At 38.8% G+C, this 16353-nt stretch overlaps 3 protein-coding genes across 4 annotated transcripts in view; 1 reads left to right on the top strand and 2 right to left on the bottom strand.

The window, feature by feature from the left end:
• LOC130714489 (uncharacterized) overlaps nucleotides 1-7090 on the bottom strand; it is a 30135-nt gene extending 23045 nt beyond the window's left edge. Inside the window, exons 1-3 of the mRNA XM_057564707.1 lie at nucleotides 6952-7090; nucleotides 4905-4979; nucleotides 4583-4688 (exon numbers count right to left, since the gene is read on the bottom strand). Coding sequence (XP_057420690.1) covers nucleotides 4583-4688; nucleotides 4905-4938 — 140 coding nt within the window. The 5' untranslated portion in view covers nucleotides 4939-4979; nucleotides 6952-7090. The remainder of the gene's footprint in view (nucleotides 1-4582; nucleotides 4689-4904; nucleotides 4980-6951) is intronic.
• A 549-nt stretch (nucleotides 7091-7639) lies between these two features.
• On the top strand, nucleotides 7640-11671 carry LOC130713130 (protein MAIN-LIKE 1-like). 2 transcript variants are annotated; one of them, XM_057563735.1, is made up of 4 exons: nucleotides 7640-7764; nucleotides 9468-10591; nucleotides 10668-11171; nucleotides 11252-11671. In XM_057563735.1, exons 2-4 carry the CDS (start codon nucleotides 9749-9751, stop codon nucleotides 11456-11458), a joined length of 1554 nt encoding a protein of 517 aa, XP_057419718.1. In that variant the 5' UTR covers nucleotides 7640-7764; nucleotides 9468-9748; the 3' UTR covers nucleotides 11459-11671. The 2 variants fall into 2 exon arrangements, with proteins under 2 accessions (XP_057419718.1, XP_057419114.1); XM_057563131.1 differs by having other exon boundaries at nucleotides 7641-8843.
• An 829-nt stretch (nucleotides 11672-12500) lies between these two features.
• LOC130736078 (uncharacterized) lies at nucleotides 12501-15379 on the bottom strand. Its single transcript, XM_057587933.1, has 6 exons — nucleotides 15290-15379; nucleotides 15066-15208; nucleotides 14316-14996; nucleotides 13721-13959; nucleotides 12763-13571; nucleotides 12501-12680 (listed from the first exon to the last, which is right to left on the bottom strand). Exons 1-6 carry the CDS (start codon nucleotides 15377-15379, stop codon nucleotides 12501-12503), a joined length of 2142 nt encoding a protein of 713 aa, XP_057443916.1.
• Nucleotides 15380-16353: the final 974 nt, after the last annotated feature.

The following is a 16353-nucleotide window of genomic DNA, read 5'->3' as shown; positions in this document are numbered from 1 at the left end:
CTCCTCCAGCATCAAATTCCTCTCCTGTACCTCCAGTAATTAATGCTCATCCTATGCAGACTAGGTCTAAGTCTGGTATTGTTATGCCAAGACTTTTTCCCACTCTATTACTTGCACAAACTGAGCCTACAACTACAAGGAATGCTTTAAAGGATCCTAAGTGGCTAGCAGCAATGAAATCAGAGTATTAAGCACTCATGGCCAACAATACTTGGACTTTGGTTTCTCTTCCAAAGGGGAGACGTCCTATAGGGTGTAAATGGGTGTTTAGGATTAAGGAAAATCCTGATGGATCAGTCAATAGATACAAAGCTCGCCTTGTGGCTAAAGGATATCATCAAGTAAAGGGGTTTGATTATGCTGAAACCTTTTCTCCTGTGGTAAAACCAATCACTATTAGGTTGATTCTTAGTTTGGCTGTCTCCAAACAGTGGCATATGCATCAGCTAGATGTGAACAATGCCTTTCTTCATGGTGCTTTGCAAGAAGAGGTTTACATGCAACAACCCACTGGTTTTCAGAATTCAGACAAGTACCTTGTGTGCAAACTTAATAAAGCTTTATATGGACTCAAGCAGGCTCCTCGAGCTTGGATTGATAGATTGAAGGCAGCTTTGGTTAAGTATGGGTTTAAGGCTAGTTGCTGTGATCCTTCCTTGTTTACCTTTCACAACAAGTCCAATGTGATCTATATTCTTGTATATGTGGATGACATAATCATCACAGGAAATTTCTTGCCTTTTATTCAAGAGGTAGTTCAGAAACTTAATTCAGAGTTTGCTTTGAAGCAGTTGGGTCAATTGGACTATTTTCTAGGTGTTCAAGTACACCACTTGCAAGATAGATCACTCCTCTTAACTCAGTCCAAATACATAAGGGATCTCCTTGAGAGGGCTGACATAGCTGAGGCTAAAGGAATTTCTACACCTATGGTTGGTGGTTCCAAATTGAGCAGACATGGGGGAGACTACTTTGAAGACCCTACACTCTACAGGTCCATTGTGGGGGCTTTGCAATATGCAACTCTCACCAGACCTGAAATTAGTTTTGCTGTCAATAAGGTTTGCTAGTTTCTCAGTCAGCCTCTACAAGACCATTGGAAGGCTGTCAAAAGGATACTTAGGTATCTAAAGGGCACTATTCATCATGGCCTGCATATTAAGCCTTGTTCCTTACATACTCCAGTGCCATTGACTGCATATTGTGATGCAGATTGGGGCTCTGACCCTGATGACAGAAGGTCAACCTCAGGTTCCTGTGTTTTCTTTGGACCAAATCTTGTCTCCTAGACCTCTAAAAAGCAAACACTGGTTGCCAGATCCAGTACTGAAGCAGAGTACCGCAGTCTGGCCAGCACTTCTGCTGAGTTGCTATGGATTCAATCATTGCTTCATGAACTTCATGTTCCATTCATGACTCCAAGAATCTTATGTGATAATATGGGAGCGGTTGCTTTGACCCATAATCCAGTGCTTCACACTACGACAAAGCACATGGAACTAGATATTTTCTTTGTCAGGGAAAAAGTTCTGAATTTGTTTCTCACCCACCTTGAGTTTGAGGGGGTATATTAGAGTATACTATATAGTCAGATATAGTTTCTGTTATGGAGTTAGTTACTCTAGTAATTAGCTTAGCCGTCAAGTTAGTTATCTTAGCTGTCAAAGCTGAGCTGGCATAACAGAATTAGTTAGCTTCTTATGCAAGCTTGTAACTCTCTATAAATAGAGAGATCTTCAATTGTACTCTTCAGTTTTACAATCAATGAAATTCAGTTAAACATTTTCAATACATGGATGGAATTTGTATTTGAACAGAAAGAACTGGAGAAATCTAAACTAGGCATTTTAACTATTATCATATCAATAAGTTTTTCATTTTAACAGAAAATATATTTGGAGCAGGTTTGAAGGGAGAACAAATCAGAGATGGAAGTCAGATATCATTAAGACAATCAAATTATTTAAAACTTGCATCATAAACCATGTGACCATGTCAATTACCAAGATGCTATCAGATCATTCTGCATGTATCTATTGTTTCCAGCAACTCTTACTCTTTGAATTGCTATTTTTGTTAGTACAGTAATACATAACTGCTAGTGACAGTTAGTGAGTTAGTTAGATAGTTATTAAGGGTTTAGTTAGATATGAGAGACCATAAATAAGACGGAGAGAGGAATAGGAGGGTACCTTATATGTAATAAGAGAAATCTAGGGAGACTGCTGGTTCTCTCAAATAACCAAAAACTGTAGTTCAGTGCTACCCATGAATAATAATCATTTTTCTTCTCATTCATTACTAGCTCCTATCATATTGTTTCTATCATTTGGCACTAGAGTAAAGTTCAACCACCCTGGTGCAAACATGTTCCTCTGCGCCAACTAGCGACCTGAAACCTACCCAGAACCTGGATCCGGTTCTTCAACAAATTAACTGCTATTACGCCTATTCATCGGGAAAAACTGCTATAACGCCTAAGTTGCATATCGCTGTCTATCTTTTTGCAGCAGAAGTCAGAGCACCAGGGCTCATTCTAGAAATTCTTCACATGTTGGAACAAGTGAAAGGTGTCCGCACTGAGGCAAAGTGACATGCGACAAAGATGATGATGCAAATAGTCCTTGGTTACAGAAAAATTCTGCTCACACACCCACACCAAAATAGACTTCCCAAAATTTTAAGGTTTCCACGAGACTGGATTTTTGAGGCAGAAAATATTTCATAATTTCAGTTATAATCAAACTCCTCAGGACTTCGAAGCAGATATTGAAGTGATGTATTCATAAGGAGATATGTTAGATTTATTTTCTTGAATTAACAATGAGCACACTCTCTTAAAATGGTATAGGTAGAAATTTGTCAGACGGGCTGCACGAGTAAGAAACCGAGGGCTGAACACTGTTTGATGGAGGCTTCTATCAATGGGCTGGAGGAAGAACTAAAATCGAATGTAAGAATTCATAAGCCTAGAAATGTGCATAAGACATAGTTTAGCCTTGGAGCATGAAACTAAAACCCAATCAGTCCCTGGGTCAAAGAAAACAACATGGATTCCATTGGGTAGACTTAATCCTAACCCGAATTCTGCAAACTTCACACTCCACATGTCCAACCCTTGACTAGAGATATTGACAATATAGTCCTTATAAATGGTGGAGAAATCCTCAGAACTAGGTTAACTTTTGGGATAGAGTTAGGCCAAAGCCCAAATTCTTAAGAGGAAGAATTATGAATTACTCAAAGCACAATTTCCTGATGTACACCATGAAGAGGAGTAATGACACATCACCTCCCCTGCGCATATACTCCATGCAGAAGAAACATTCAAAGCAAGCTGAGTTGCCAGGCTTTGAACACGTCAACAAAAACTAGCCTACTACTAAAATGCATGCTGAAAAGAAGGAAGTGAAAGATGTACGAGTTCAGCCTTAGGAATTAGGAGTTTGGTAGCTATTGTGCAGTTGTTCCAAGTTAAACCCTTAGGGCCCGTTGGGTATGTTGTATAGTATAAATCCTGATAATACAAGGGGATAGTATAGGAAAAGGCGTGATAAAAGGGGGGTGGTGGTGGTGGCAGCGGTGGTTGTTGTGGATTAAATATTTTTAAGTAGCTTATACGTCACAATCTTATCGGGCCTTATCCTACATCTGTAGGCTGGATTACATAATCCATCAATTGAATGTATAAGAGTGGATAGATGGATAAACCTATACAATACAATGTTAACACCAAACAATGGATAAACCTATAATGTATTGTATAAACTTATACTATCATGTCTAATACAGAGTACCAAAGAGCCCTTAGGTTTAGGTTCAGTTCGCAGGTTTGAGATTTGTTCTATCACAAATAATACTGGGATATTATAAATACCCCACTTAGGATTACAAATGGGCAGGAAGCTTTTTATGTCTTTGTACTGTTTTGGGAGTTTGTCCACTCCATACTCTTGTTGCAAAAAGTATTAGTTGAGATTCTTGTATCTATTGTTTTCTAGCAACTCGTACTATTTTGATTGCTATTCTTTGTTTTGTGTACTATTCCTATCATTGGATAAACTTCATGATATATTGTTCTTGGAGCATTGGTTCAACACTCAATAAACAGTACAATGCAAAGAATGTCCAACTAAAGTTCCACCCACTTAACTAAACCAAGCATCTCTATGCATTCATAGACACCTTCACAAGTTTATATACTGCAGAAAAGATACACACACAGACATAGAGTACACACTCAAACGACTAAAAATGATATATTGCTTGGATATATAACAAATTTATTCTCAAAGAATGTAAGTTTTACCCATTACGAAACTTAGACATGAAAAAGTTCTAACAACAACCTTAACGATTTAAAATTTAATAGAAGGGGTTAAAAATTGAAATTGCTATTAAACCTGCACAGGCAGTTAAAACCCAAAATTTATGACATCGCTCACTTAATTCATAGCTATCTAGGTGGCAAAACAATTATAAATAAAGCCTGAAAATTAAAAGAACAAGAAATCAAATCTCCCAACCACGAAAGAATTTTCAGTCATGAATTTGTAAAAACCAAAAGGAAATGTCGTATCACCTGGCGCCATTATCACCGAGGCCATGTAACCAAACTATAGTTGCTTGGTGTTTACCTTTTGGCCTGACAACATATGTTCTTCCATACTCAAATGCTCTTCTAGCACCTGAAATACAGCCATATAAATGATATAAAGTACATGCAGTGATTAAAAAACAAAGAAGATGGGATGTTAGCTTTCCGTCTGAGTCCCAAAAATTTCATGATAGAGGAGCTGATCGGTGAATCCCATATATTAACCAGTGAACTCCCCGGTGGATAAATTACAATATGAAGTCACAGGGATAATCCAGATCGGAGCTGATCGGTAAGAAAAACTTACCAGCAGAAACAAGTGACGGGGCAGTAAAGCTCATGTTAGCCTCTATATAACAGCCCTATCAAGCAGTCTTAAGAGCTGCAATAGACAAATATTGACAAAATGCAATCAATATCAAAACTCAGATAAAAGACCCAGACCAGTAATGATAATATGCTCATGTTAGAGAATATTACTCCTTTAATAATCAGCTTTGGTTTTCTCTGTTGCATAGTTAAAGTTTTCTGTTATAAACTAGTTAGAGTTCTGTTGTAGAGTTTATCTCTTATGTTATCAATTAGTTAGGTTTGTTATTTTCTGTTAGTGACAGACACAGACAGTTGTCATCTTCACTACTAAGAGCGGTTTGTATAAATAGATCTCTCTTTGTATTCACTACTCATTGAATGAATATTCAGCAATGTTCTCACATTAAATTCCTATCCTCCGCTTGTCTCTTTTAATAGCCCAAACTCAATTTTGGAATTTTCCATGTTGAATTTATAGTTACCATCAAATAATGCTGTACATCCCTATAATTTCACAAAATTTTCAAAATAGGTCCTTACGTGTAGAAGTTCTTACAGAAATCCCTATTTTTCTAAAAGAAAATTTTAATTAGGTCAACTAACTAAGGTTAAATCCGTTAATTAAAAAGTCTCATCTGAAAACTTGTGTTGCTGTTAAAAGTTTCTGGGACATAATTATATAAATTTATAATTAGTAGGACCCAGTTAAAATCTTAGTTAATGTATAGGGACCTTTCAAAAAGTTTCTAACGGGGGTTAGAAACTTTTAAACTATAAGGTCCTACTAGAAAATTTAGAGAAACCATACAGATGTCAGATGTACAAAAATAGTTTAACAAAAGTTATCAGTAAATGAAAATCTATGCATTTCCATATTTTTAAATAATGAAACCAATCAGAAAATTTATACTTCGTATCTTAATTCAAGCAGCAGCCATACTACAAGTATTCACAAATTCAAGAAATAAAGTCAAAAGCCCATTAGGCAATCAAACATTCCAAACCAGATACAAGGCTGGTTACATTACCCAGCTTTCAAGACTGCTACATTTACGATAATTATGAGTATCAACACTAAAAACCAAAATATGTATGCACATATTAGAGCTTCTAGAAGTTCTATTCCATTTAAAATGTTCTTGGATAATAGAGTATCAAATAATAGGTGCTTCATAGGAAGCTCATTTTCATATCTTCAAAATCTCCTTGAATCTAGTTTGAAAGAGTCGACTTCCTCCACATCTGTAAGTAGCTTTTGGTGTTTGTTATGCTTTCTAGAGGAATTTCAATGTTGCTTCTTAAACGTTAATTCAAATTGTTTGAAATGAAGCTGAATTCAAAATTCAAATTGTTTGAAATGAAGCTGAATTCAAAATTCAAAGAAGAAGAAAAGGAAGAAAGTGGAGAAGGAATAGAAGAGGGAAGCGCCACAAGATACAAGTCCTTATAGAGAGACACTACTCTCACAAGAATAAGAAATTCCTCCACATGATATAAAGGAGGGACACATAAAATTAATTTCCAATAACAGGGAAATGAAACTCAAGAAATGCAGATATGATGATGGGAAAAAGTGGAGTAGATAATACCAGAGCTAATAGGGTGGGCTCACTATATCAGGTAACTACCATAGCTACAATAATCCAAAAATGTGGGAGGAATTTTGTTTAATAAATAACAGGTCTTCAATCTAGGGCTTAAAAATTTTCACCTATAAGACAGCACAAAGAGTTCCATAGATTTTAAAACAAATCTCACGTATCAAACAAAAAGAAAATATACTGAACCCAAATGTCAGAACTAGTTCAAATCTGTACACTGAAAACGCCCCCATAGAAATGCCCGAACATCCCAAGAAAAAATTAAAAAATTGACAGTAAATCTCAATAACGATGCACAATCATCACACTTGATCCACAATTCACAAGCAGAAAACCAATAATCTTAAGCTATATAAATAGATTTAAAACAACAGAGATTGATTGACCCAGTAAAAAAGACTAGAGATTGCAAAACGAGGATTCCAGTGTCTATGCACAAACCTCAGTTGCAGTGCGGAGACTCCGAAAATGTCCGAAGCTCTGTGCTGTGATGTTCTTTTTGTTTTCTTCTTAACTAAAAACTCACAGATTGGTCATCGGTAAGCGTTTTTTATTTGTTAAATTTGACATGTTTTATTTTAGAGTAATGATATATACACACCTCACTTTCTCTTCCATCTCATTTCCACACATTTTTCTTCTTTTCTCTCTCTGCATTTCCTGTCACATCACAAATCATATCACTCATTTCTCTCTTTTCTCCAGTGTTATCAGACTCGACCCAGAGATCAACTCGGTGAGGGCACTGGGTCAATGGGTCACTGGTTCAACCAGTGAGTCAATGGTTGAACCGTTTGACTGGTGTCTACTAAAAAATTTTAATTTCATAATATAACCAAACAATGAAAAAATTAATTGCATATAACATCTAATACATTATATATAATCTTATAAACATCAATTTATTATATAATTTATTTAAAACCACCAGCAAGGAATTAGATCTGAAACATGTTTTAAGAAATTAACGCCTTGGATTTGCTCAAATGTGTTGTACATATCCAGTTGAAAAGAATCCCAAATACATACTATTTTTTGTTGAGATGAAGCCCAAATACAAATAATATAAGCAAATATCAAAAACCACTCAGTGTATATAATAACAAAAAACCTACGGCCCATTTCCTTTATACTAGTAAGTAATAAGGTGAAACCCTAACCAGTAACCACAAAGGCATAAACTGTGCGCAGCCCTTCATCCCTTCATTCAGATCTGGTTTTGTTTTTTAATCAACTACAAGGAGGAGTCCCCAGGTGTGTAAAACGCAGCACACTAATAGTAAGATGGCTTTTTTATTGAAGGATTCAAAACAGAGGATACTAATCTTCTACCCAAGCGTTGGATATTACTCTGTTTATGTTTGCTGCTGGGCTATTCTTGTTTCTTCTTTTTTTATTTATTTATGGGTTTCATTCCTCTAACTTCTCTTCTTCATTGATCTGATGTACTTGGATGGCACACGGGAAGAAGTTTTTTTTGGTATGATGTCGTTTGACTTTTTTTGGGAAAAAATTGACTCGCCGATCCAACCTTACAGCCGAGTCACCGGTTTTTTGTCTAAACCGGCCGAGTCATTCCGGTTCGTAACGGTTCAATTGCATGGCTGATCCGATGTGTGACTCGAACCGGTCAGGGGTCCGATTCCCGGTCGGACCGGCTGGTCCGGTCCGAGTCTGATAACACTGCTTTTCTCTTCTTCTTTAGGTAAGGTGGAGGTGGAAATGGTTTCTAAACATAACATTATTCTTTATTTTAACCTGGTGCAGTTTTTTCTTTGATGACATATGCACAGCCAGAAAGGAAATATTAAAAAAATAATGGGGAAATAACTGGTCCTGCTCCTGCACATTGGAGTTGGACCCTGCTATATGCCAGGGACTCGAAGTGGGCTCCTTGCAAAACATGTTGAAAGCATAAGCCCACAGTATATTTTGATGGCCAGGACTATTTATACCATCCCTCTTTACTATCAACACCATCCCCTTAAGTGCAAAATTACACTTATACCCCCAAATATTTTAAAAAATAACTGCTCCAATGAAAAGAAAAAAAAAACCTAATCTACACGGCTGCACCATCTCCCATCTCCCTCCTCTCATTCACGGCCCTCATCTCCTCCTCTTCATCTCCTCTCATTCTGACGGTCATCTCCTCATCTCCTTCACGGTTTCCCCACCAAAGTCCCAGCCTCCATCACGGTCCTCCTTCACATTTCCCCACCAAAACCCTAGCCTCCATCACGGTTTCTCCGTTGTCCATCACCATCACGATTTCAGAAGGAGAAGAAAGAAAGAGGAAGAAGGACTCAATTTCAGAAGGAACCTTGACTCTGGTAAGTCCCTCTGAGTTGTTCCCTTTGGTTTGCTTAAAAACCCACACACGGTTTTTCCCTCTGAGTTGTTCCCTTATCATTCCATTTGCCCAATGTTGTTCCCTCCGAGTTGTTAGCCTGTTTAAAAACCCACACAGTTTCACCTTTCCGCAATCAAGGATTGCGGTAGTGTGGCATCGCGGGTTAGTTTCCGCAGCTATGATAGCGGTAGTTTCCGCAGCTATGATAGCGGTAGTTTCCGCAACTATGATAGCGGTAGTTTCCGCAGCTATGATAGCGGTAGGGTAATTCGATCAAGAAGCACAGGAGTTATAATTTGCAGTATTAATATGTGATTTTCAAAATTAGTAATATTCTAGCACAGGTCTGTTTCCTTTGTAATATTCTCAGGTCTGTTCCCTTTATTCTAGCTTGTTATAATTTGTAATATTCTAGCTTGTTTCCTTTGTGATTCAAATTAGTTCTAATTTCTGGTTAATTAGCATGAAATCATGTCAGCTACAGATTTCATATCATGTGTAGGCCAGAAACTTGTGATGCCATAAAATCATGTTTTTATTAATATGTGCTTTGGGTTTTGTTTTGTAAATAAAGAACTAACATTGATTTTCTTTGTTAACACAGGCATGATGGCAAGGACAAAACATACACAACGCGTTGTGGGAGCGGCTTCACGACCACCACATCCTCCCCGAGACCGTTCGCGAACTCATGCTTCCGCTCGCTGAGATCGTCAAGGGACTCAGGGTGTGGGAGAAGTTGAGGAGGGTGTGCTGGTTAATGCACGACATTGGGGTGCTGAGGATGGTGATGGTCTGGAGAATGAGAATGAGAATGACAATGATTATGAGAATGAGAATGAGAATGATGATGATAATGAGAATGATAATGAGAATGAGGTTGAGATGGGTTCTGAAGATGGTGATGAGGATGGTAATAGTGAGCAGGATGGAAAGTCTGAGGATGGTGATGGAACAGAGGGTGTTTGGTATCCCGGAGGTCCCTATGACCTCTCTCTGTTGCCTAAGTTTGGGCAGCATATAGCGCATGACGTCTGGAAGTCATATGTGCGATCTGACTTCAAATGTAGGGCCCCATTGAAGATTCATCATCATGGAAAACACTTCTTTCCTGTAAAATTCTACTCTGACAATGTGAAGACACTTGTGGCAGCTGCAGGGTTGGGACACCTTCCGTATAGTTGTAACGGCGGCTCAGTTGACCTTAGCATTGTGACCGCCTTTGTTGAGCGATGGATGCCAGAGACGTCCTCATTTCATATGCCGTGGGGCGAGATGACGATCACTCTAGATGACGTCTCAGCTCTATTGCACATCCCTGTGGTAGGGTCCTTTTTCTCATTGGGCAAGCCGACTAAGGAAGAGGCTGCCCCTGTGGTTGTTGATTTGCTGGGGGTGACAATTGAGGAGGTGCAGGATGAGTTTCGGAGGTGTAGAGGTCCTAGTCTTCATTATGCTTGGCTTCTAGCTCTTGTGAAAAACCGTGTGAAGGAATCGAAATGGACAGAAGCAGCCCGAGCTTACTTGTTACGCTTGGTTGGCATGACTCTCTTTTGTGATAAGAGTAACACGTCTGTTAGTGTTGCCTATCTTAAGCTTTTCAGGGATATTAGCTTGGCTGGTCAGTATGCATGGGGTGCGGCGGCGTTGGCATATTTGTATGGTCAGTTAGGGGAGGCTTGCAAAAAGACTGGGAGGACAGTTGCTGGGTATTTAACTTTGCTACAGGTCAGTATTTGAGATATTTGTTGTTAAGTTCATTTGTATTTTTTTGTATTTTAATACTGACACCTTAGATATGCAGGCGTGGGTATATGCACGTTTTCCTGGGTCGCTGTTTGAGAGAAAGGAGTTCCCTCAATACAAAGCGGATATGTCTGTGGCTAGGAGGTGGTTGGCATTCAGGGGGACAAAGAAAGTGGACCAGAAGAGACTTAATCTTGATAACTTTCCTGCTGGTGGAGTGATATGGAAGCCTTATATGGACCATTATGTTCATCGTTCATTTGAACATGTCTCACTGTATAGTGGATTCATCAGGTTCAGCGGCTCAATTTATCCATACCTACCTGAGCGTGTATCCAGGCAGTTTGGGATTGTGCAGTCCAAGCCTCGAGCTCCTCCATCAAAAGTTTCATGCGAGGATTGTGATGCTATGTGGATGGATTGGCGAAACCATACTATTAGAGGACGCTATGTTGATTACCCGCACGAGTGTGATATTGAGTACAATGACTGGTACAAACAACACTCACATCCTTTCATGATTCCTGAGGAGCTGAGAGTTGACCGTTGGTCATTTCTTGAGGTTTGTTTAACTTAACCCTGTATTGACACTTTCTTGCAATATTACCTTGCGAATATTGACACTTTCTTTGAATGTTACAGGGTCAGTTTGCTTTGCTGTCGACATACTCTACTGTTGCTGTTAATCCAGAGACTGTTGGGGCACCCGCAGAGGGCACAACCATGTGGGATGTAGTTCATACTATGCATTCCATTATTCAGAAGACATTGGAGGGACCGGAGGAGCCAAAGCAACGTAGAAAGAAGAGGAGTGCTAGCGGGGTTGGGACTTCAGCTGATTATGAGTGATGCTAGTGTTTATGAGTGATGGATGTGTTTATGTTGTTGACTTTGGTAGTTGTGTTTATGTTTATGGACATGTGTTTATGTGTTTATGTTGTTTATGTTTATGGACATGGATGTTGTATAGGTCTATGTTTATGGACATGGATGAGTTTATGTTTATGGGAAACTGCAGCCAAGTTTTAGTTTCTGTTCTCATCTTGTATACTTTCTGTTAAATTTTTACTGAGAATTTTACAACAATCTAAATTGTATTCGTTCTGTTAAATTTTTAACTTCCGCTATCAAGATAGCGGTAACGTCCGCTATCAAGATAGCGGATACAACAATCTCATCTTGAATTCGTTCTATTAAATTTTTAACATCCGCTATCAAGATAGCGGTAACGTCCGCTATCAAGATAGTGGATACACCAATCTCACTTTGTACCCATCTTGTTAAATTTTTTACTTCCGCTATCAAGATAGCGGTAACGTCCGCTATCAAGATAGCGGTAACTTCCGCTATCAAGATAGCGGATACAATAATTTCATTTTGAAGAGGCCTTGTTAATTTTTCACTTCCGCTATCAAGATAGCGGTAACGTTCGCTATCAAGATAGCGGTAACTTCCGCTATCAAGATAGCGGTAACTTCCGCTATCAAGATAGCGGATACAATAATTTCATTTTGAAGAGGCCTTGTTAATTTTTCACTTCCGCTATCAAGATAGCGGTAACGTTCGCTATCAAGATAGCGGTAACGTCCGCTATCAAGATAGCGGATACAATAATTTCAGTTTGCAGAGGCCTTGTTAAGTTTTTTACTTCCGCTATCAAGATAGCGGTAACGTCCGCTATCAAGATAGCGGTAACTGCCTGGGTATGAAATTCAGAATGCTCATAAATTCACTAAGGTTTATAACATTACAGAATTCAGAATGCTCATACATTCACTAAGGTTTATAACATTACAGAATTCAGAATGCTCATAAATTCACTAAGGTTTATAACATTACAGAATTCAGAATGCTCATAAATTCTCTAAGGTTTATAACATTACAACAATTATTAATCCTCACTAAGGTCCATTATTGAGTGATCACCACCACCATGTTTAGCGGCAAGATATGCACTATAAGTGTCAATTCGAGCAGAATAGGGATCAACCCATGTCTTGGCCTCATTCCTGCGATGATATGTCCACATGTGAGCAGTGAGCGGCATTGGGTGCCCATCACAAAGAACAACCTGCATTGGGAAATTAAGCATCTTAGAACACTATAAATATATATATACTTAAAAAGACAACAATACGGTAAGAGTTAAATACCCCAATAAAGTGATTTTCATTAACAAATGCAACTGCAATGCGTTTGTGGAGTGCCGGTGGGTCTGCACTTCCTCTCAATGGGAAGAAAGTGTTACATCCACTAATAGCAAGGGTCATGAACACCACTTTATAAGCTGTGGATATAATGTATGCCATATTAGGAACGGTCATCCACTTATCGTCTCCTACTGGCCCGTCTGAAGTGACATGTAAAGCACAACGTATCTCATTTGCCTCAGCTATCCCAAATATTGAACAGTACATGTCAAATTCAGTGTCAAGTTCTTGGATCAGAGTCCGACGAACAATCGCCCATTTGTCTTCTCCCATATCCAACATTGCAGCAACACATCTAAATCCGCAGTGTCCGTCTCCCTTTACATGAACCAAGGAATCAATGAATCGATGAAACTCTTCGGGGATTTGTCTCAACATGCTTGGGCGGAGGCTTTGATTCTTCACTCGGCTTGTAGAGCGCTGACTAGTATTTGGTGTGGAGTTGCTACCTTCCCAAGAGCCCGGATATTGTACATTAATACGCTCCCAACGAGACGCCATACGTTTTGTAGAGCGTTGACTAGGTACTTTGATACTCTTTGTTGTGACCTTTTTCGAAGAGCCTTTTTGCCTACCCTTAGTTGGGACCTTCTTTGGAGGAGGACACATGGAAGTCCTTTCCGGGAAAGAAATCATTCTAATGCTATCAATGATGGACTTCCTCACTGCCGCAGAAGATCTGTCAAATTTAACTTTTAAAGCTTCAAGTTCAGACTCAAAACTGACGCCCAACTCAGGATCAATGGCAGGGTCTGAACAATCCCAATTCAATTTCCTCCAATGGGCATGTACCGCAAGTAATGGGACGAAAGTTAACTTCTGAAGTTCACAGGCACATGGTAGTCCATGGGTTCTTCTAATCGCACAACCGCAATATAAACCATCAACACGAGAGGCCTACCGATTTGTTTCCTCTCTCTAGCAATCATATGCAATGCTGCTCTAGAAACAAAGCCTCGCAAATCCTTATAAAACACATCATTGAGAGTATGCTCGGTGACAAAAATGCTGAGCTGGTATGATTCTTTAATCTTGTCATGCTGCATGATAAGAAGCTTGTTGACAGCAGTCCAAGCTTTAACCAAGTCACCTAGGCTATCTGAAAGAAGCTTCTTCAACTTTGAATGCGCACCTTCAACTCTATCAACAAATAACATAACAATTATCACATAAATTCACCAAAAAGCAAAGATTATTGAGGAAGGAAGCTATAATTAGTAACTACTTGTTTGTTGTTGTGCACCCCCCATATGCATGCAGGTATCAATCTCGAACTTCACAAATTTATGTCTCAACAGCAACCAATTGGTTTCAAGGTATGGCCATAAGTTACATGCATTCACTTGCATCGCTGCAACCTCCTTAAGGTAGTCAGCCTCACTGTTAGCATGCATCAACCGATTCCAGATATCAGTAATAAATACACGGGTTTCTATCGACTGAATAAGTGTCTTCAACGTCCGGTCACACTCTTTGAAACGTGAAATTGGCACAACAAATGGCGAGCTGCGGGGAACACGTCTTCAATGACTTTCATTAAAACATTGTCCTTGTCAGTGACAATTACCTTAGGAAGATTTTCTTCCTTCACAATCAACCCTTTCAACCTATTTAATGCCCATAACACCTCATTTGTGCGCTCATTCGCCATGTAAGCAAATGCAATAGAGTATGTCAAATTAGTTGATGTCACCCCAACCATTTCAAGTAAAGGAATTTTGTACCTGTTGGTCTTGTATGTACTGTCCATAAGCACCACCGTAGGAAATTCATTAAAAAGATGAATAGAATCAGGGTGAGCAAAGAACAGAGATTTAATCACATTAGAACCACCCTCAACCCTAGACCAATATGCGTATTTGTCACCTTCCAACAACTTCATCAAGTGTTGAATCTCCGAAAAAGGTCCCCTCTTAATCCTATTGTAGGCTTGCTTCTCATTGTAGATTTGTTTGATTCGAGTCAGATTGTTGGGGTTTTTCTCCCTTAGTGCAATCAACATGTCGCTTGGCTTAACCCTTTTCTCAATCATACTTCCCACCATGACCTTTTCATCAGGATTTAGACGACCAACAAAAGAGTGACCTTGTAATGTTTCAGCTGAATCATGGTTGTGAATCCCAGAATGAACTATCACCTTCCATCGCCCATCAACGCCGCCAGGCCTTGCTCTTAGCCTTAAAGGGCAATCAGACTTTTTTGTTCCAGTTTGACTGCATTTTAACACTTAAGCCGCTGGTTTGTACTTCCCACCACGTTCACATCCCAATGTTATCAAAGGCTTCCTTTTTGCAGATCCGTAGTCAGACCTAATCACAATAACAACATAATCATTCTCTTTACCTACACAGCGAGCCCAATCAATAAGATCAGTGTGGGATGCAAAAGCCTGCACATACAAAAATTATAAATCATTATCTCATCACATAAACGTATATGCAAGTCCTTACTAAACAATTTTAATACTTACTTTATCAGGAGTAAAGGCCTTTGTGAGATCCACCCTAACAACAATTGTGCCATCATGTTCATTATCAACCTCAGAAGTTCCAGCTTCCATAATGCTCCTAATAGACAACAAACTTCACCAAGTCAAACCCCAAAACCAGAACCTGCAACAATATCCGTAATTTAAGTTTCTGTAACTTCCGCTATCTTGATAGCAGTAGTTACCGCTATCTTAGTAGCGGTAACTTCCGCTATCTTAGTAGCGGAAGTTACCGCTACTAAGATAGCGGAAACAAGACAACGTCCGCTATCTTGACAGCGGAACGAACCAGAACCCATATATTCTACCCAGATTTACGCGAAAAAACAGTACAAATCTCAAAAACAAACCTATTTTGCGCTTTGATTCTTCCTTGATCTCACCCACTTATTTTCTACACTGATTTGGAGCTTCAAATACCTCAAAGGTGTGTGATGTCTTGATTTAGAAGATGAAATAGGGATGGGGAATGTGAGAGTGGAAGAGGAAGAAGGAAGAAGAAGGTGAGTTGTGAGAGTATTTTTTTTTTGCTACTTTGTATGTTTTTTATGTTAGGGGTATTTTTGGGATTATAAAAAAGGGGATGGTGTGGATAGTAAAGAGGGATGGTACAAATAGTCCTGGCCTATTTTTGATAGCTATGTAATAGAGAATAGTTGGAGAAAAAAATAACACATGCTTTTTGACCCAACATCAACATACCAAAATTTTGTTTTTTTTTAATTAACATACCAAAATTATTATTATGTCAATCAAGGATAACCGTAACTGATAATGAAGTTCTATGCTTGATTTGAGACAGAGAATCCAGAGAGCACTCAACTCCCCGGCCCCACAACAAATAATCAGTGAAAGAATTTATTTGACTTGCATGGAATTTCCCGATAGCTTCTTTGCCTTTGGATAATTTTTTTTATAGGAAAATGTTAGTTGTTAAAAATGTTAGTAAATTAGTCATAATCAGAGTTCAAACCTTGGACCATTCACCCTTTACCCTCCTAAGCCCTTATGTCTCATAGATCTTACCACTTGAGCTTGGGTAGTGC

The sequence above is a fragment of the Lotus japonicus genome, chromosome 1, assembly GCF_012489685.1.
Source record: "Lotus japonicus ecotype B-129 chromosome 1, LjGifu_v1.2".
Classification (NCBI taxonomy): Eukaryota; Viridiplantae; Streptophyta; class Magnoliopsida; order Fabales; family Fabaceae; genus Lotus; species Lotus japonicus.
This window is presented reverse-complemented; position numbering and strand designations above follow the sequence as displayed.